This window comes from Mixophyes fleayi, chromosome 9 (assembly GCF_038048845.1).
Source record: "Mixophyes fleayi isolate aMixFle1 chromosome 9, aMixFle1.hap1, whole genome shotgun sequence".
In the NCBI taxonomy this organism is placed as follows: domain Eukaryota; kingdom Metazoa; phylum Chordata; class Amphibia; order Anura; family Limnodynastidae; genus Mixophyes; species Mixophyes fleayi.
The window spans coordinates 36785841-36808122 of NC_134410.1; the positions used below are offsets into that span (position 1 = coordinate 36785841).

General features: G+C 39.3%; 1 protein-coding gene across 1 annotated transcript in view; it reads left to right on the forward strand.

Moving 5' to 3' along the window:
- LOC142102413 (transmembrane 9 superfamily member 2-like) overlaps positions 1-10935 on the forward strand; it is a 41361-nt gene extending 30426 nt beyond the window's left edge. Inside the window, exon 17 of the mRNA XM_075187299.1 lies at positions 10110-10935. Within this exon, the coding sequence (XP_075043400.1) occupies positions 10110-10177 (68 nt within the window). The 3' untranslated portion in view covers positions 10178-10935. The remainder of the gene's footprint in view (positions 1-10109) is intronic.
- The last annotated feature ends 11347 nt before the right edge of the window (positions 10936-22282 follow it).

Here is a 22282-nt window from a genome sequence, read left to right on the forward strand (position 1 = left end):
TATATTTCGGACCATAAATGCACTTAGACGCAGCTATCATCATCATCACCATTTATTTATATAGCGCCACTGATTCCGCAGCGTTGTACAGAGAACTCGCTCACATCAGTCCAAGCCCCAAATACAAATGGGTAGCAGGACACAGTATTGAATGGGTTTTGTTTTTACATGTTTTTGCATCATCTGTTAAGAAATGCAAGTCAGATGTAGCGTTTGTACGCCAGTGGGTAACAAGCCTTAAGGAACAGAAATGGAACATAAAGGGGAAATACCACAGCCTGTTTGTGGACTGACAATGCACTAGGCACCAATGCATCATGACTGTTAGTTAGGCCTCATGAATCCTAGTCAGCAGCCATTTTGTGGGCTGAACCAGTATTTTTTATAATGGCCTAAAAAAGAATCCATGACTACTGAACATGAAATGCATTAATACAATCAATTTTTCTTAGTGATTTCAAACTAGTGTTCGTGGCGCATGTTCCCAGTGAATTGTTCGTCTTTCTCCTGAATGCTGGTTCAGCATACCAAATTTCTAGCACCACTGTTTGTAGGCAACGTGCACTTTCCAGCCATTATTGAATTGAATGGAAGCATGGCGGAGGATACTGGTAATATATTCCATGTGATACACCTGCCATATGCAATTAATGAGAGAGGAGGTGGGTCTGGATTTTTCCAGAAGAGGGCAATTTGACATCTGGCTGCACTGAGAAATATGTGTGATGAGTTTTTGGGTATGTCTCAAGACTTTGGGAATGGAACAAAGGAATAAAGGGTAAGAGAGGGAGGGTGACCTGAGCGATGAAAATTAAGAGATGAACAGAGTCCCAGAAGAGTAGCATCTCAGACAGTGCCTCCAATTGTGGGACAGGGTGCCCTCATGTCTGCACCGACGCCAACACAGGCTAGAGGTGCTTGGGTATTTGAGGTGAAGGCTATGAGGGACCAGGTACCAGCGATAGAAAATCTTATGAGAGTTTTCGCTAATCTTTACACACATCGATGTCTTGGAGAGGTTTATGCGACTTTTATCCCAGTCTTCCGGGGTGAGTATCTCCCCCATGTCCTCCTCCTATTTAAGTTTGTGGTGGTCTTTAGGAGGGCGTAGGTGTACAGTGTCTTCATTGCAGGAAAGGTCTTCAGTTTCCCAAGCCTGGCAGTAGCCTTATTGAACTGGTTACATACTGGTGTTACGCTTGTACCAAAAAATGCCAAGTGCAAGCATCATGTGAAAAAGCATATAAATGCATGCGTTCGATGTGTGCTTCACATACAGTATACTTTGGAGACCTTTGCAAATGTGTAGAGTGCAAGCAGCACTGAGCTTTTCGCATGCATTTCAATAACCCATTCATTTCAGTGGGGTTTACAATGTGTAGACACATTGAAGTGAATGGGTCATTGAAATAAATGGGAGAAACTCTTCTAGAAAATAAATAATAAAAAATTGAACCATGGGAGCAGCAAGTGCAGAGCCCCCCTGCTACAGTGGAAACTAGTGCTAGACAGCCTGGGCTTGTTCCCACTATTAACAGGCAAACGCCCAGCATGAGGTCCCCTATCACAGTAGAACCAACCCAGCATACCCCCTCCATCCGACTCTTCCCAGTATCCCCTGGGCTATGGGTATTGGGGTAATAGAGAATTTTGGGGCCTCCTTGTCACGCTGCCCATTAAACAAATATTTTATTTAGTCTATGGTAATTTTCTAATACCTTGTCTGCATCAGTTATCAGTTCCTTAGACTGCATTATGAAAGTGCTATTTTTATTGTATGATATGTTGTTTTCCACTGTTTGTGTAAAAATTTGAATGCAGGTCTTTGTAGTAAGAGATTATTAGGGTTTATTCCTCCCCATGCCCAGTTTCACATTTCCTTGACAACTTTGTCGCTTTGCTTTCTTGCTTCTTTTCCACTTACTTACCCACTCTTATTCTGGGGATTTCAACATCCCCATGGATAGCCCTGCTGGTAGGGTTGCATCTACTAAACTCCTCATGCTTATTTCCTTCAGTGGACATCATCTCCCACCCGTTGTGAGGGACATTCCCTAGACCTTGTGGTCTTCTGTCTCTAACATCCCTGCTTCTTGAACTCTGCCTCCCCGCTCTCTGACCACAAACTTCCTTTCCTTCTACTTCGTCTTGCCTCCTGCATCCCCACCTGCACCCCAATCAGTGCGCACACAGTGACACACAAGGCCTTGTCCTATTACTTTTCTTAGCCTCACTTGAACCACTCCTATTTCTACCCTGTCCTGCCCTAATGCTGGTGCCTAATTCTACAACAATACTCGCTCTGCCCTAGGCAGTTCTAGCCATCACATTGTCTCAGACAATCCCAATCCTGGCTCTCAAAACAGACCCTCCTGTACCGCCATGCACCATTGGAGAAAAGCTTGTTCCAACACAGACATATTTTATTATAGCTGTATCCATCTTGCTTCTCTGCACACCCCCATCACTCTCCCTTCTTCCCTCACTCTGCATCACTTTGCCACCTACTTCAAAGGCAATACCATCCATCAGGAAATTTCCTGTCACCCGTTCAGTCACCCTACGCGCACCTTCTACTCCACTCTCACACCCAACCTCCATTCTCTCCTGTTACTGAAAACACGTTCTTCACACACTCTTTATCGTCCCCTTGATCCTGTTCTCTCCAAACTTCTCCCCCCCCCCCCCAAGCTTGCTTGCACCATGTTCACCTCTTCACTGGCACTTTCCCTTCTATTATGAGCTAATCTAATCCTCAAGGAACAATCTCTTGACCCTACATCTCTCTCCAGCTACCTCCCTATTTAAATCCAAACTACTTGACTCACTTTCTCTCCACTCACTCTTTTCAACCCTCCACAATCAGACTTCCACCTATTTCCCTCAACAGAGGCTGCCTTTGCTAAATTGACCAATGGTCTACAAATGGCTAATTGAAAAGGTCACTTCTACATACATATCTTCCTTGACCCTTCACTCCCTTGGCCTTCCAAGCACTGTTCTCGCCTCTTAGCTTTCTGCATGCTCCTTCAATGTCTCCACTACGGACTCCCACTCCACTCACTCCATCTATTGGGGTTCTTCAAGGCTTTGTTCTTGTCCATTTACTTTTGTATCTCTATACCTCTTCTCCTGATGAACTAGTACACACGCTCCTTTGGTCTCCTCTACCACATATATGCAGAAGACATACAAACCTATCCCTTCTATGCAAAGAGACAGTTTGAGACATGGGATAACAATCTCAACCTGGATATTCCAATGCTACCTAAAGCTCAGCATGTCCAAAACAGAGCTCATCATTTATTGCTTGGTACCCTTTCCAGGGTTTCCTGTACCATGGAGAAGATGTTGTCACTTTAATTTTTCCTTCCCAGGTCGGACCGTGTCCTTACTGAGATCTGTGGGAAACTTTCGTTTTTAACATATCTTAAACACATTTTTTACCATTATAGCCTTTAATTATGGCAAGCAAAGGTTTATTTACGCAAATAAGACCAGTTGTCTGTGCAAAGTAGTATTCTATATTTGAAATTGTGTTTAACTACTTAATAACCAGACTAATTTGTGTGTGCGTGTGTGTGTGTTCCTCTGGGCACACACCTTTTTATAGTCTAAATGTTTTATATGTATGTTTTTAGTATTTTTGTAACCTATTGGATTAAATATTTTTCTACTTTATTACCTTTATGGATAACAGAAAAGAATAGACATCTTCGTGATTCTTCCCAAAGACAATTAGTGCAACCCCAGAAATTTACCCCAAAATGCGACCAGCTGACACTTTCAGGGATACCAAATAAGTGTACTTTTGCAGAAAGTCCGATACAGTTATTGGACCCAGAAACAAGATGTACTGTTTAGTGTACATATCCTTAAGATGGGGTTAGGAGCGGGAGGCCAAAAATTGGGATGATGGCACTGAGAGTACTCTGGTGTCTGAGAGCTAAATACAGTGATTAAGGGCACAGTTATGGAACTGTCAGTGACAAAAAAAACACTGAATCAGCAGCCCCTTTTCTTGTAAGTGTAAATTGTATGTAATTCTTAATTTGAATTATTTTGAATCTGTCACGCTCTTGCCATTAGCCAGAGTAATGACACTGAAACAGTGTTTTGTTTTTCCATTTTACCCTCCTAGGAGCATAGGTGAATGTGCAGTGTCTCATTTTCCATAAACTATTCTGTAATGAAATGATAGATGTGCCCTACATGCGGCGGTTTTTTTTTTTTCTTTGTTTAAATTGCATACAAATATCAGTGTCTGATGTAAGCAGTGTGTCACAATGGATTATTTGTATTTTACCATAGATGTTTGAGAAATGTTGGTCTTTAATATTGGCGTGTTCATTAGACCATCTTTCTAACCTGTAATAGTCTGTACTTTGTTTTAGATTTCTCTGAACGCTGCTGAGTGGAGACGTGTTGGTTGTTGCCATTATAGAAATGCAGGGCCTGATTAAGGGTCACAGCCGCCCTAGGCCTGATCTGTGTGGAGTTTGTATGTTCTCCCTGTTTGCGTGGGTTAGACTGTAAGCTCCAATGGGGCAGGGACTGATGTGAATGAGTTCTCTGTGCAGCGCTGTGTAGTAGTTAATGGCACTATATAAATAACTGATGGTGATATATATCTCTTACCTGATCTTGCAACGTAGACTATCTGATGTTCTCCTTTGCTTGTTCTTGGAGCGTTCTCAGTTGGCTTTTGGAAACTTGAGTCCTGTATTTAAAATGTGCACAAATTGAATCATTTAGGGTTTGTTAAAATTTTGCACTATGATACAAACACATCATTCCATTATGACCATATGAAGCAACCCCCTAGGACAGATAGACAATAAAATATATGGAAATTATTTACAATCATATACTAACATCTACCAGCCCTTACTGTCTAGTATTTAGCATTCTAGTCACCACCACACACTACAGAGATAATGCCCCCCACAAGCTATTTCATCAGCTCCCCCCGCCAGCCACTACATTCCACCAGCCATTTTTATTGACCCCCACCATTCATTTCATCAACCACCCACTCATTTACTCACTCCCCCCACCCCCCCCCAGTCGCTTTATTAACCCCTCCTCAGTCGCTTCATTAACCCCTCCTCAGTCGCTTCATTAACCCCTCCTCAGTCGCTTCATTAACCCCTCCTCAGTCGCTTCATTAACCCCTCCTCAGTCGCTTCATTAACCCCTCCTCAGTCGCTTCATTAACCCCTCCTCAGTCGCTTCATTAACCCACTTAGTGTGGTCATGTGATCATCTCACATGCGCACACTAAGCTTAGCACAGCAGCTGCACTGATGGGGCAGCTAACCACATCAGATATGCTGTTAGCTGGCTGCATCAGTGTAATTAGATACACTGACAGCAGGGACCGCCACCTTGAGGCCAGGGGCGGGCAGATGGTCACTGAGGAGGCAGCGCCGAACATTTTAGGTAGTTAAAATGTTTTTTTTTGTTAAAGCTTACTAATTGTGCAGGCGCTGTGCCCCCTAGGGACCCAGTGCCCCAGGCTGCAGCCTGATCAGCCTAATGGTTGATCAGACCCTGTACAAATGGAATATTTTTAACCATGGGTCCAGGCTTATACTATAGAGATGGATAGCTTTCTTGGTTGGCTTATATGAGGTATTACAAAGCTTTCATGTTTAGTGATGTGGGGCATTACAATTGTCCTGGCTCGGCTGTGCGTGGGGCACGGCTATGGAAAGGGTGCCAATACAGGGCATTCATATTAAAGATGTTATCTGGATGTGTAGAGCCTCAGGCAATGTAGCAACACAGATTTTAATGCAAAAATATATTTTAGTGTACAGGAACAAGAATTGCATAGAGAGGGTTAATGGTTTGGTTTACTTTTCTTGATACAATTTTCAAAATGGTAAAACATGGGGGTCAGTATTCTTTCATGTTGTACAGCCCTTCCCTTCATACGTGCTTGTCACTGACAACAATAGGAAGATTTTCTTTTCCTTTTTCTCCTACTAAGCATCACCTGCAATGTTTATATAGGAGTGTTTTATCTAAAGGCAACAAGGTAGTAAAATTGCTTTAGTTGCTGTGACTACTGGTTCTTTTTTTAGAAGCACAGTAAATATTTGCATACACGGCCAATTTTGTCTGTGTAGCAGGCGGTTTATAAATTGCTGGCTGTCTACTACAGTACAGGAAAGCCCACTTCATGGAAAAATATTTAAATTAATTAATTCCAATCTGCTGTGAAAATGTAGAGGCAGTTGTCTGCGAGTGTGTGTTTTCACTTGCCTAATGTATGTTTAGACAGATCCAACCTTAAGTTCCTCTAATTTAGGGCTCTTTCTGCCAATGTTTTAAATTGAGTTGGAGACGTTTACAGAATTTGCTTTTATTACTGGAAAAGCGTGTAGATGAGTTTACTGCATTTTTTCAAGTTTAACCTGAACTGCAGCACTTAAAATAATTTGCCGTGATTTTAAATGTTTCTACCTATATGTCAAGTATAACTCTGTGATTGACACCTATAAGTATAGAGTGTTCATTGGCAATTTATAGCTTATTCTGTCTTTATAAGTATCAATCAGCCACAACATTAAAACCACTGAAAAGTGAATAACATTGATTATCTTGTTTCGATGTCACCTGTCAAGTGGTGGGATATATATGTATATTTTATTTCGGCAGTGAGTGAGCAGTCAGTGTGCTGGAAGCAAAAAAAATGAGCAAGTGCAAGGTTCTGAGTGACTTTGACAAGGGACAAATTGTGATGACTAGATGATTGGGTCAGAACAGTAGGTCTTGTGGTGTGTCCCTGGTATGCAGTGGTTAGTAACTGCCAAAAATGGTCCAAGAAAGGATAACCGGTGAACTGACGACAGGGTCATGGGAGCCCAAGGCTCATTGATGCACGTGGGGAGCGAAGGTTAGTCCATCTGGTCCAATCCCACAGAAGAGCTTTTGTAGCACAAATTGCTGAAAAAGTTAATGCTAAAGTAAAAGTAATAGACAGATGTCAAAAAGACACAGTGCATCGCAGCTTGCTGCATAGCCACAGACCGGTCAGAGTGCTGACCCCTGTCCACCACTAAAAGTGCCTACAGTGGACATGTAAGTGCCAGAACTGGTCAATGGCGCTTTGGAAGAAGGTGACCTGGTCGGATCAATCACGTTTTCTTTTATATTATGTGAACGGCACCGGGGGAGTGTGCATCATATACCTGGGGAAGAGATGGCACCAGGATGCATTCTGGGAAGAAGGCCATCTGGGGGAGGCATTGTGATGAGGCATCATTGGGCAAAGTTCTGCTGGGAAACCTTGAGTCCTAATATTCATGTGGATATAACTTTGACACGTACCACCTATCTAAACATGGTTTCATACCAAGTACATCCCTTCTTTGAAACGGTATTTCCTGATGGCAGTCGCCTCTTTTAGCTGGATATTGCACACTGTCATGTTCCTCAAACCATTGCTAAACAATTTTTGCAAAGAGTTCAAGGTGGTGACTTGGCCTCCAAATTCCCCAGAACTCAATCCGATTGATCATCTGTGGGATGCACTGGAAAAAAGTGTCCGAGCCATGGAGCCCCCATCTCGCAACTTACAGAACCTAAAGGATGTGCTGCTAACATCTTGGTGCCAGATACCACAGGATACCTTCAGTGGTCTTGTGGAGTCCATTCGTTGACTGATCCATGCATGGACTCGACATTGTAGAAATTGTAACAGATGATGATGCAACTGGAGCCTTATCAATTGCAGTACAAAATTACTTGTCGTAGAGCAAGACCACAAAATACTGTGGCTCAAAACACTTAGGACATTAATTTAAAGCTGCTTACATCGTTCATAATAGGTACAAGAGAGCCTTGCAATGACTTTACAGTGTTGTATCAAATGTACATAAAACTATCACAGTACACTTGTTATCATGCAGTTTTTCTCGTTTCACGATATGTAGAAAAAAATAAATCAATACTTTCTAGAATGCTGATGGCTCCAGTATACAAATGAAGCCTGAAACGCATTCCACCGCATTCTAGAAGTTTAGAAGGAGACGTAGCACCCATCAAATGATAAAACCAAAATGGAACGCATGTATTTCTTTTAATTTTTTTTAAACACTGAGTCTTTGAAGAACATAAGATTTGCAGTTTTACAGAAACCTGGAGTTTTTGGTAAGGTCACTTTATTTAACATAATTGTTTTTATGGTAATGGGGAAGGGAAACAGAAAAAATGAGGGGAATGGGAAGGGGTACATAGTGGGAAGACAAAACTGAGAATATCATGAGTTCACTTTATAATCTAAGTTATGTTTGTAAATGCAATTAAAACTTTTAAATGACTGAGTTAGGCCATACTCCACACCACTTTTCATGATGTAAACAATTACAGTTCTGTCAGGAGATACAATTTACATTCCATTAATACAATTATAAAGGTAAACAAAATTGTACTAATAGCTAAAGGAAAAATCATGTTAACATAACAAAAAACAATATTACCGGAGTTCTTAATATAAACTCAGTATAAGAAAAAATGTTATCATAGAACTGTGTAGCTCTATTATATATGTGGTATTATGTCTAAATAGTCATCCTGCTAGATCAAATTATAGCGCAATTAATACAAATGGGCATTTACTCCACATATTGGCACAATCAAAACTGTCAAGACAAAACAGTAAAAAGAAACAAATAAATATGTTCCATCTAATGCACTGTCCATGCAATTCAGTGTTTCCAATTCTCAGAAAACCACTATTCCAAAGCTGTCATATTATTGTGTTTGAACAAATTTGCTTGAATCATCCATGTGGATTCCTTTCATATTGTTTTCACACTCTTTACAAACAGTTTGTCATCCCCTCTCAGACGCTCTCACCAGCTTACAATGATCATGCTGTCGTCTTGAATATAATCACACAATGCTCCATATATCTTGTGCGGTCTCCACAAAAATGATTAGAGAGGGACGAAAAGCTTTGGATTGTAGACAAAAAAAAATAGTTATAATGGGGCATAGTATATGCACTCACATAGTGGTCTGTAGCCCAGCATCATTTTGAGTAGTTTTGATTGTGATTTATAATTGTGAAATAGATTTTCAGTCTCGCATTAATGCGCTGCTTTTGAGGTTGCAGGCTATTAATGTATTAATGACATTGTCAGTTTTATGGCTGAAAAGTGTTCTCAGTTCGTAGACACCAAATTATATTTGGGATAATGTATCCCTTACAGTAAATTATGTTCGCAGTCACTGTGGCTCTGTTCCTTGGTCAAGGACCTCTGAGATGACTGAAGTGATGACATCAGAACTTGCCCATTTTTACAGATATTAACATTGCTTGTTAAGATTTCTTATAATATATGTATATATGCAGTGTTCTACTCTGAAAATGTTGCCAGCCAGGTGGCATTAAGAAGTAGCTGGCTGAGGGGCAGTGTAATAATTTGCAGTAATATTAAAAACTTCTGGAGGTTATTGCCCACTCATGCCTGGACTGGTCAGACTGGTGGTCAGTCGTCCTACACATACTGCTGGCTGCAGTGCTCAGATAGTGCCTGTGCTAATAGGAGAAAGAATGGTTTATTCTACTATAATAGGACTCTGTAGGACGCCAAGAGCTGGGTGGCAAGTAAAAAGTTCCGGGTAGAGCACCTGCGTGTGTGTGTGTATATGTATATGTATGTATATATATATATATATATATATATATATATATATATGTGTGTGTATATGTATATGTGTGTGTGTATATGTATATGTGTGTGTGTATATGTGTGTGTGTGTGTGTGTATGTATGTGTGTGTGTGTGTGTATGTGTATATATATATATATATATATATATATATATATATATATATATATATATATATATATATATATATATATATATATTAGTGTGTGTGTATATTATAATATATACGTGTTTGTGTGCTGTATCTATTCTAAACGATGTTACAAAATGCAATGACATTGTTGTTTGTGTTATGAGATGCCTTTTAACATTTGATCCATGTGTAGTCTATAGACTTGGTGCATGTGTGTATAAAGATTTACACAGAGCTATATTTATACATTTAAAGATCAATTATTTAATTATTTGTTTTGTTTTATCTTAGGTACCATTGGGTTCTTTGCATGCTACTGGTTTGTCAGGAAGATTTACAGTGTTGTGAAGGTGGATTAATCAAGAATTTCTGCAGAGTTGACACAGAGGAGGATTACAACAGAGACCTGATAAAAATGAGGATATGCTACCATTTATGGACTTGGGATTGCAGCACATTTTGGGGTGGCACAAAGCAGAGACTTTCTGCTGAGATGAGAACCTCGGGAGACTGTTTACAGCATTCTGTCATGGCTTCTTTTTTGTTTTGTTTTCTTTTAAACTCATTTTTAAACAATTGTAAATACACAAGTGTGAGCTGCAGAATGTTGTTGGGCACATTCATTCAGCAGTGACTGGGTATATTTCCTGTTCTGCCCATGACTGGTGATTAAAGTCATGGTAGACCATGATGTTGTTTGATATCCCATAATGCTATAAGGCAGTGTAATATTTTGCAACCGTGCCTTCCAGATATTCTTATATGCAGAGGTTTATTTGTCCACATGCTCATTACATAGTCCATCCATACTGTTCTGAAAAGGTTGTAATTTTTTTTTAATTTAATATGATCTGTATATTTTATTGCTTATGTTTTTAACACATTATAGCAAGTGTGCACTAACTGCTCAGAGATTAATTGTTTGGCTCTTTATTGTATTAGTCTTTTCACCTGTATATAGCAAAAATAAGTGTTGCTTTCATATTCTTGTCAACCACTCTGGCTAAAAGATCTAGGTACTGGGCTCCAAAATTTCTAGAAATAACAAACCAAAACATGTGTATTTACAGCCTTGCCTATATCTTATCTTGTGCAATAAAAGCGCTAAGACAATAAACCTTTATTGTTTGCATTGTAGTTAATTGTGGGTGTTGCTCTTAGTATACACTGAGGAGGATGTCCTTGTTTATATTTTTATTCATTTTCCAGAGTATTTGCAAATAATGTGCATTTGTACTGTGGGGGTGATGTCATACAGGGCTACAAAATGCCATGGTTTTGTAGGTCCAAAAATGAATTGACTGTTGTGGTTCCTGGACCCATCATCGGATGTTGACGTTGAGGTCTGACGATGGAGGTCTGCACAGGAAGCTCCATGTTTGTATATGTTTGTCAATAGAACAAAATGTCACTTACATAAATGTCACAGGGTGTCCTTTATTAGAGCCATTTTCAGAGTTTGGCTACCTTTTATATATAACAGTTATAAGATGCATACATATACAATGACCCTTATTTGCAATGTGAAGTCTTGCTTAATATGTGGCACATAAACCATCTAAACCAGGGTTGTCCAACCCGCGGGCCGCATGCGGCCCAGCACGCCTGTAATTGTGGCCCAGAAGGAGTTTTAGTTGTGGCAAGGGGGCAGCACTGTTAATGGAAAAAAAAAATCCTGCAAAAAAAAGGAAAGAAAATACTTACCTTGCGGTCACGTCAGCTGGTACTCCGGCTCCCTCCCTTGTCTCCTCCTCCATGCGGTGCTCGCAGTGAATGTCGGGTGTGATGTCATCACGCCCAACATCCATTGCGGAGCGCAGCACCTAGGAGTCACCGGCGCGAGAAGAACAATCAGCAGCACAGAATTGGAGAAGAGAAGAGGACAGGAGAACAAGCCGATTAAAAGGTAAGTTAAGGGGGATTTCTTTTATTATTTCAAGGGACGCTGACCAGTGAATAAAAGTCACCTGGTCCTGGAGCATCATGGACCTTATCTCCCTGCTACATACTTCTACTTGTAATACTAATGGGGCATTATATATTATTCTCTTTGGCCCATTATAAGTTGTTATCCCTTAACTAACATAGTGGTGTAATTAGCAAAACAGGTCACAATTTGGGGTCACAGTGATGTATATGTCAAGTACCGCAGGCCTGGTCAGGGCACACTGATATACAATGCCTGGCTTAAATGCACTTTATTAATATTGCATCGAAACAATACAAAAAGTGATTATAGTATAATAACTAGAGAGGATTTTTTGAACAGGGCGATTGAAAGGTAAGTATAGGGGGATTTGGAAAAAAAGTGCTATATATATATATATATATATATATATATATATATATATATATATATATATATATATATATATATATATATATATATATATATATATAAAATCACACACACATATATATGTTTTTTGGATGATCAGCTATCGTTATTGTATCTTATGTGCGGCCCAAACCAACTCGTCGTCTTCCAATGTGGCCCAGGGAAGCTAAAAGGTTGGACACCCCTGATCTAAACTTATGTATGCAATTTAATACAAAACATTGTCCAGAAATGTAATTGTCCAAATGTGATTAATTAGATTGCCTAACACTTGTGAACAATTATATCTCTGAATGTGTGGACAGATTGATCGTAAATAAGTGTGTATGTATAATACCTTTTTTTTTTTTATTATAGAAAAAGCATATCACGATAAATGTTTTTGTAATCATTTCTTTGTGTTCTACTGTTTAATTCCGCACAATTGGCGAACACCATAAATACATCTAAAACAGCTATTTCTCTTGGTTATAGGGTAACTTCATAGTAGAGATGCTCAGGCTCGGTTTTCTGAAAACAGAGTCCACCCGCACTTAGGAGATCCGAGCTCGCGAGCCGGCTCGGTATCTCCGCGCGTCCTTAGATCTGAATCGAGGCAAAACATCATCGTTGCGTTGTCAGATCTCGCGGGTTTTGGATTCCATAAGTACCTCCCTCCCCAGGAGATCCAGCGCCATTGCTCACACAGAAACAGGGGTTGCAGTGTTCTTGTCACTTGACAAAAATTGACTGGAAATGATTGGAAATTAATGTTATTGAGGTTAATAATGTAGGGATAAAAAAAGAGCCAAATTATGTGATTTTAGAAAAAAATCGGGAAAGAAAACATGCGAGGGTGGTTTTGCCAAAACATAAAGTTTAATTCAGATCCAAAACCAAAACACGGGGGTCAGTGAACATCTCTACTTCATAGTAGAGGGTTCAGAATAAAAATGTGTTTTGGTTTTTTTTTTGCTTATCCTTTTCAAGCCCACCACTACTTGAATGGGGTTCCATATAGTTTGCATGCAATGTTTTAATGCATAGCTGACATGAGCTGCTGTTAGATTCAGGTTACACTGAATCTGTTTCTGCAGTGAAAACGAGACCTGATCTAACTCTCCCCATAACCCCAGCGCTCAATGTTTGACACATTGAAATGAATGGGCAATACTTATACCCTGTCACATGAGTGATTACACTGAAGACTGCATGCAATTTTTTTTTCTGATTACAATTTATAGATTGTTGGGAGGATACATTTGTCATGGTACCATTGACAATGTTACTGGCAAATGGATAGTTCTCTGTAACATTATTTCAGGGGATTAGACTATGAATGTAAAGCACAAATCTCCAAGGCCGTGTTTTCTGAAATGCTACTTGTGAGGTAACTGAGTGGCTGAAGTTGTGGGAAGGGATTTTTGGGTTCTTTGAAAATGGGGGAAGAGGGTGAAGGGGTTAGGAAAGGTGATCGTAAGTGACCATAAAAATGGCAAATGTATGGTAACAAATGGCAGTAATCTTCCAGACAAAATAATTGAACTAGAATTAATGATATTGGAGTAGAATTATGATATAGTGGGTAGATACACTTGGAGAAAGACACAACTAAAACACAGAGTGGGGTTTGTGATAAGCCAATACATGATTGCACTGAAATGTAATTACTAAAACAAATTCAATGGGTTGCAAGGAAAAAATGTGTTTTCTTATTTAATAACTTGGATATAAATTTTGACAATGAAACTTGTGTTTCTGGAATGTGATGTCAATTTATTATCTTTGTTTGAAAAACTACTTTTCATAAGTTGTAGAAGTAGAACTCTGCTGGATCTGGTACTGTCTAATCAAACAATATATAAAATGTCATTAACGCATAAGTGATCACAACATGATAGCATCTGACTGGTTTCATTAAAATGTTTTGTAAGGCAACTACATTTAAAACGGGAAAGTTTAATCCTCTCTAAACCACGGAAGCTTGTAGACATGGGAAAGATTATTCTTAAGCAACAGTATGTAGCTCAAACGGGACATTTTATAAAAATAATGGTGCATGTACATGTAGGGGGGTATTCAATTGTTTGTTTTAACGCGCTAAAACCCAAAAAAACGAGAGCTCTAAAAAAAACTTCATATTATACGGTAATTTTGCGCGCGTAAACAGTTAATACGGTACTGACTCGCTGCCAGCGGGCTGAATTTCAGCTCGCTGCTCAGGGAGCTGCGAGATGAAATTTAGCGAGTAATTACCGTATTAACGGTAATATTTTTAGAGCGCTCGTTTTTTTTTGTTTTAGCGCGTTAAAAGAAACAATTGAATACCCCCCGTAGTGTGGCAACAACATTTCTAATAATAAAAAACTACTGATGTGCTTAAAAATATTGGTGAGCTGATAAGGGAGGAGGGTTTATTTGTTAAAACTGGAAGGGATTGGAAATTCAGTATGCAAATACAAGTAATGTAGCACATTCAGAAAAATGAATTCAGGTTAACAAAAGACAGGAGCTGACAAATGGATTGCTAAAATTAGCAAGTGTAATTCAAAAATGTTTTGCAAGTACATAAATGGCAAGAAGACTACACCACTCATACTAGACCACTGAAAGATAATCTAGGAGAAGAACTGTAGATAGAGGAAGCTGATCTCTGGAATATGTATGTTGAGGGAATTTGGCTGTGAAGGTGTAAAAATGCCAGGATGTAGGTTCATCATCATCATTATCATTATTTATTTATATAGCGCCACTAATTCCGCAGCGCTGTACAGAGAACTCGCACATCAGTCCCTGCCCCATTGGGGCTTACAGTCTAAATTCCCTAACACACACACACGGGTTAATTTGTTAGCAGCCAATTAACCTACCAGTATGTTTTTGGAGTGTGGGAGGAAACCAGAGCACCCGGAGGAAACCCACGCAAACATGGGGAGAACATACAAACTTCTCACACATCTCTGTGCCATGGTCGGGAATTGAACTAATAAGTCCTTATTAGTGGTTTAAGAATCAGAGCTTTACTTTTTCAGATATAATTTTATATTTTTAAATGTACAGGTATTATTTATCTGTTAAAGTTGTTTAGACTTTATAACATTAGATTTTTATTTATTTTTGTTAGTACCATATTTATATTCACTTGGGGCTGCTAACCTTTGTGTGAGGAACCACATTAGAAGTCCATATACACATAAGCCTACTGCGATTCCCTCTGGTACACAGATAAAGAACCTTTGCTTGATCTATTAACATACTAAATTATTCTGCTTTCTTTTTTGGTATCTGTTTCACACCCATTGTGGTCACCGAGTACCAAGAGAGGAACCACATTTAATTTTGGGTTCACAACCTATATAATTAGGTTAAGATATTTTCTGGATACAGTAACATACTATACCTTAAGTGTACCCACTCCTGTTCTATTTACTTACACCATTAACACCTGCCAAGAACCAGTCCATTCAAGAGAAAACTAACCTCATGCTCAAGAGGGAGTGACTGTATCATAAATCAGCTTTCATGTTTTCCCTGGTGAAAATTGGCGCTAATATATCCTTGCACTACAACCTCATTTGAACCTTACTAGCACTACATATCGACCTTTTTATGTAGTGCCGTCTTCCTCACAATGCTTCTTTGGATTAGATAGAGAATTTATTGAAAGATAGAAAAGAAAACATAGTTATAAACCTATTCAGACTGGACTACTTTAGAGGTGTACCTGAAGAACCCAGTATTGACCTTTGCCCTGTTCAATCTTTGTATTAATGACCACATAGATGAAAAAGAAAGTAAGGAGTCCATATTTACTGATGACATTGAACTATGTAGGATTATTAACATGAACGGAAACTTTCTTTAGAAGGTTTTTTTTTTTTTTTTTTTCATTATTCCTTCCAATAAAATGCTTCCCTGTAAGAAGGACATGAGGGAACTTGAAGGGGCTAGGTTAGGCAACCTCATTCATAAAAGTAATGGAAGGGTTAAATTATATAGGGGTTACAAACTTTGCTTTTGGTCTGAGGCAAGATTTGTCTAACTTACTTTTCACACCAACAACGAGCGATCGGACCACGGGTCATCAGTTGTGAATGGAAGGAAGAAGTTTTCATATTAAGCATAGGAAGGGGTTCTTTACGGTAAGGGTAGTCAGGCTGTGGGATTACTTAACACTGACCATTACTTAATCAGGAGAAAAACATATCCGATGCCTTTCTTACACAAAGGGGCATATTCAATTAGCTTTTCTGTCTGCAATTACCCAAGTCCCAATACCGCAACATCGCAGATTTCCATGTGCACCCCATAGAGTTGCGAAGGGAAATCCACGATGCGGCGGTACCGTATTGTCACTTTACACACGCAGACGCGGATGGAGAAGCTAATTGAATATGCCCCAAAATGTTATTTGTACATATAGCAGCAGACATTATGGTAGTGTTAGAGCCAGGAAAATTTATCCTATTACCATTTTTTGAGGTCGGGAATTTTTTTTGTTCTGTGAGGCTAAATTGCCAGCTGTCATATTGGAGGTTTTGTGTTGTCTTCCTCTGGAATCAATATTTGTCTTTTATTTATTTTATTATTTATTTTTATTTATTTATTTATTCTTGCTATCTATTGGCTGTGAATTATTATTATTGGTAGTTGCCCCCTGCATTTACTTCTGTAGTCCTACTGCCATCTCTCAGCCCTCTAAAGTGGTGTGGTATGGCAGGTACTATTAGATAATGGTGTGGGCCACATTTATTAATTAGATAGACAATCCCTGTACAAGTGATACAATCCCCCAGAGTCTGATCCTGTATTATTCATGTACAAACTGGAGTTAAGGAGAGAATACATCATCTATAAAGCATACTGCTTTATTTTAAAATTCACAGTGATGTTGTATTTGTCATCTCTGTAGCATTTCCTCCCAGTTTCTGGAAGGTAACCGAGTGATGTCACACATTCAGAACAGTGTAAGATCACTTGAGTCCAGATATGCCAATGTATGGACAGTTTAAGATTAGCGGATGTGTAAGAGTAATAAAACATAATTTTACCTTGACAGGCCTACCTAGGATGGCTGTTATCATAGAGGTCATTGGCCCTTATGTTTTATCCATATTAACTGGAATAGTAGACAAATCAAAAAATGGTACATGCTGTTTTTCATATGTGGCCAAACACTTTAGATTTAACTAGTGGTACAAAATGCTAATGGAACACCGTTTTGGTGCCTGGTCTAAATTTGAGGATGGATTTACTGTAGATATCTACAGTCCCTATGATAACAAGTGGTCAAGCTCTGTCCCTGTAAATGGAATAGCATCTCACAAAGAAGGAGGAATATCTAGAAGCCTATATTATCACATACATTTAATTCCGTATTGTTCATTTTTGTCGGGGTACATATACTCTGGCATGAGAACAGTGTCATAAACGTGATTGATGTGTATGGTAAATGCAGTGCCAGTGCAAACACACAAATACAATTGCAGTATTGCTATAATACAATTCTCCTTGAAGGGAGCATGTAGTAAGTATGCATACACACTCACTACCTGAGCCTGTTGTCACATTACATACATTGAACATATATTCATGATTGGTACTGTGCCTTTTAAAAGATGTTTTGGAACATTTTAATATTCTACATTTGATGTGGAATATTGGCTTGAAGTTTAGTGATCACCTTGTTTCCAAGACAAATGATGAAAGCCGTCTAATAGCCTTTCCTAGAAATCAGAAAGGCTGTACATAATTTCCATGAATCTCATTTGCAAAAATAAATCTCGGGCACTGGGCATTTCAGGGTCATTCTACGTCATTGGATAAAACAGTAATTGGCTGATTTTTTTTTTGGGATACAGTTTTTCTTGGTTGTTATCTTAATTAGTAACTCTAATTATAATACAAGCCAATTATATTCAGTTTTAGCTCAATTAAACACATCCTGCTGCAGTGAAATTTTCATGTCTCCAGTCTGAATACATGACAAATTCTCTGGCACACAGGAGGAAAATATAAATGATTGTAGCCCACAGCAACCAATGAAACATTTTCTTTAATTTTTCAAATAGTTTTAGAGAACTGACACTATCTGATGGGTTGCTATGGGTTACAACACATTTTACTTGTGCACTAGTCTTACTAAATGTCCACACAAGAATATAAATGAGGTAGACCACACAATATTAAAAAATGATGTCATAGAAAGCCGGCTAGTTATCTCTATATGTATCCTGCTTGCATTCTTAACACGCACATGTGTATCATCTTTAACTGGTACATTATTGCTGATGGATTTGTTCATTATTATCTACTGTGGCCTTTTAGGCTCTTGCTTCATTTGTGTATGTAGCGTGAATTTATAAATAAAGTTGTTTAAAAAAAAGATGTCACACAGTAGAGTCTATGAAGAATGAATGAAGCATTTGCTTCCATTATCTAAACATTTCTAGAAAATTGAAAGAATAGGATTCTTTACACCGGGTTTCATATATTTCTTTCTAAGCATTTATATGAAGTGGACTGCCGGCTATTAAAATATTATGTCGTGCAATAAAGTCTATTGACATCTGTTAGAGATGGTGGTGACAATAAACCTTCTATCAGATATAAGATGACAGCAGTGCTTCACATACATATCAAAACCAATATATGTCTAATAACATAAATAACAAGGACACCTCAAATGATTTTAGTAGTCCATGAATACACAGACGAACCATCTTCCCAGCACCGCCCATTGAGAAGTTGTAGTGGGAATGAGCTCAGTGTTTCTCTGTAACACAGGGGAGTCGATCATATGGTTAAATATGGAAGGTGTCGGACAAAGAAAACAAAAAACATTCAATAAATCGAGTGTATTCAATCTTTATATATCCCTCTGTGATGCCCTATAAATATATAATATTAATACTAATAGCGCCTTTCTTCCAACAGAACTCAAAGCGCTTTACATTGTGGAAGGTGATGCAACTATCTTGGGTAAGCTGGGCTGCTATTCTATGTAGTCCTTTCCATCAGTCTCTGCACCATTGGAGTTTAGAGTCTAAATTCTCTACCAAACACACACTAGGGTCCATTTTCGTCAGAAGCCAATAAGCTTACTGTCACGCGTTACCGCTGCGGCGACTCGTCTCCTTCAACTAGGGGCTGCTTCCCGGGTGTTGCCCTGACAGCCGGGACATCACTTCCAGAATCTGCATCCCGGCTCTCACCAGAGCATCAGCTGGGACGCTCCCTCCTTCACCGCCACGGCTTGGCAAAATCTGACAGCCGGGCATGTGTGCGTTACAAGATAATTAACAACCTTATGTGGCTGATTTACCTTCCTGTGCCTCCCATTTATGATTGGGTGCTCTATGTATTTAAGGCAGGATGGCCTTAGCCTCCCTGACGTTTATAGCGTTCCGTGCATGTCCAACATTGCTGACCAGCTCTTACTGTGATACTCTGCCGGACTACTTCTTGATTACTTGTTGTGACCCTTGGATTGACTTTGGGCCCTGCTTGAATTCTGATAGCCCTGGACCTCTGCCTGATTATTCTTTTCTTGCTTTGAGCCCTGACCTTTTGCCTGTCCCTGTTTATCCTGCTCGCTGCCCACCCTTGACCTTTGGACTGTTCTTGGTATTTGCCTCCTGTTTTCCGGTTACCCTTATCCTGCACTACGGTTACCCTTGATAAATTTATACCACACTAGAGTGAAGTCCTTGGGGCATCTGAGTACCTCCGAACATAACTAGTTCTACAGGAAAGGCGGCTGCCATAGGTGAAGACCTCTATTCCTGCATTGTTTTAAACGTTTATCTAGGTAGCTGTTAGCCCTAACACTTACCAGTATGTTTTTGGACTGTGTGAGAGGAAACCCGAATACCCCGAGGAAACAAACGCAAAACGGGGGGTGGACATACAAACGCCACACAGATAGGGCCATGATAGGAATCACCAGCAGCGCTACCCACTGCACCACATTGCTGGAAGAATTATAAACTTGTACTCTCAAAATAGTTTATTAATAATCGTAGTTGGAGCATTTACAATCAGAATGCCCCACACCACACCAAACAGCTTATTCTAGTTGACCAGAAAGCACTATTAACGCATTTTGAGGAATGACCTCTTCTACAGGCTTTAGGAAGAAATGTGGATGAGAAAAGAGAGCGACCTTATAAAGGTCATATAATTACCTTAATGAATATATGATTAATTAAAGCCAAATATCATAATGAGATAAAACACCCAAATCTTTTATGGAACACAGTAAAAAGCACATTCCATCATTAAGAGAAGGTGGTGACCACAATCTTAAGCTGGGTACACACTACAGGGTTTTTGTCCAATAATCGGCTCAACCAGCCGACATACGACCGCTCGTTCGAAAGTCGGGTCAGTGTGTGTAGTGACACGATGGTCAAAAGTCTGCCCAAATGGACGATTGTCGCCTCATTTGGTTGGTCGTACCGTTCAATATTTTCGTTCCAATCTCGTTTCCGATGTGTAGTGTGTATAAACTTACGACCGATCCACGACAATCATCCGATACTTCCTCGACCTGGGGGGGCGTGTGTATGTAAATTTGTGATGCCTGTACCAGTCCCACATGGTGCGGTAACCGCACATCACTGACTTGTGTTTTGTATAGATGTGTATTGCACCTGTCTGGCTGCAGACCATTACACTTGTATAAAGCACCTGTGTTATTACTCTTTGCATCTATATTAGGAACCTATTCATATTTACTCTTTATAAACTTATACCTTTATAAACTATTGAACTTATAAAGTCATATTAACCTTTATTAACTAATATTTGTAAAATACCCAGAATAAACCACACAGTGTTAATACAACAGTTTTATTGCAGGAAAAAGTACAATTTTTTTTATTGCAGAATATGACAAGTGAAAAAAATAGTATTACACTTCAAAGGTGCTACTGGTTTGTGGCAGAACAGTTCCAAACAGCATATACATTTCAACAAAAGTATTCTTTCATTTCTTTAAAATAATCCTGGAGCTTTAGAACGTTTTTTTTCTCCCTCAGAACTTTCATCAGATATGACGATGGTCTCTAGGAAACAAGAAAATAAAAAATGTTTACCATTAAACTTCTATGTCTGTAATAAAGTTAATAAAAGTCTTAATCCAACACCAGAAATAGTCTCATTTGCTCACCTTGCACACTGCTTGAGATCAGTTTGTGTTGTGGTCCCTCTGGCACAATCATAACAAAAGCGTCTCCACCTCTCTTGGGCTCATTGACTTTGCTGTTGTAACTGCAGTAAATTTTATTTCTTCGTCTTCTTGAACATCTCCATCCCCCACTTTAACTTTTTTAAAAAATTTTGGCCCTTCCAGTACCATCTCTGACTGGGTCTCCTTCTCCATAGCTGTAACCCCCACTAAAACCTTCTCCTCACCCGCCATCTTCTACATTCCTCGACGCCAGACAGTCTCCTCTGTAATTTTATACACTCGGACATGGGCGTTCGTTTCTGCTGTGTACCAATCAGTGATGATGCCCGCAGAGAATGGAGCATTGTGGGTGATGCCTATTCATGTGTAATAACCTTGTGTATGGAGATTGTTTGCTATAACTTTAACCCGTACAGGACCATTACATACAAAGGGATTTTACGATCTTTTTTAGCTGTACATTCATTCACTTATACGGTAAGTTCTTTCTGATAGGTGCATACATGCTTTATTGTACACCACTGATGTAAAATATGTTTATTTTTATTGTAGCCAAACAGAACACAATGGCTTACGAAAGAAATGCTGAACTAATGAAGGATTTTATTGAGACCTACAGGGCTCACCCATGTTTGTGGAAAGCCAAATCCAAAGATTATTCAAACAGAATGATGCGTAACATGGCGAAGCAAGAGCTTGTAAAAGCCTGTCTGCCACATCACCCTGGAGCAACTGTTGAATGGGCAAAGAGCAAGATCCAGAACCTTAGGACTGTGTATAAAAAATAATTAAATAAATTTGATGCCGCCAAAAAATCAGGAGCTGCAACTGAAGACGTGTATATGCCAAAGCTATGGTACTTTGATCTTTTACACTTTGTGAGGGACCAAGAAACACCCGGTACGTCCACTAGCAGCATGCCCACAGACAGCAGTTCATCCACAGAGGTAGAGC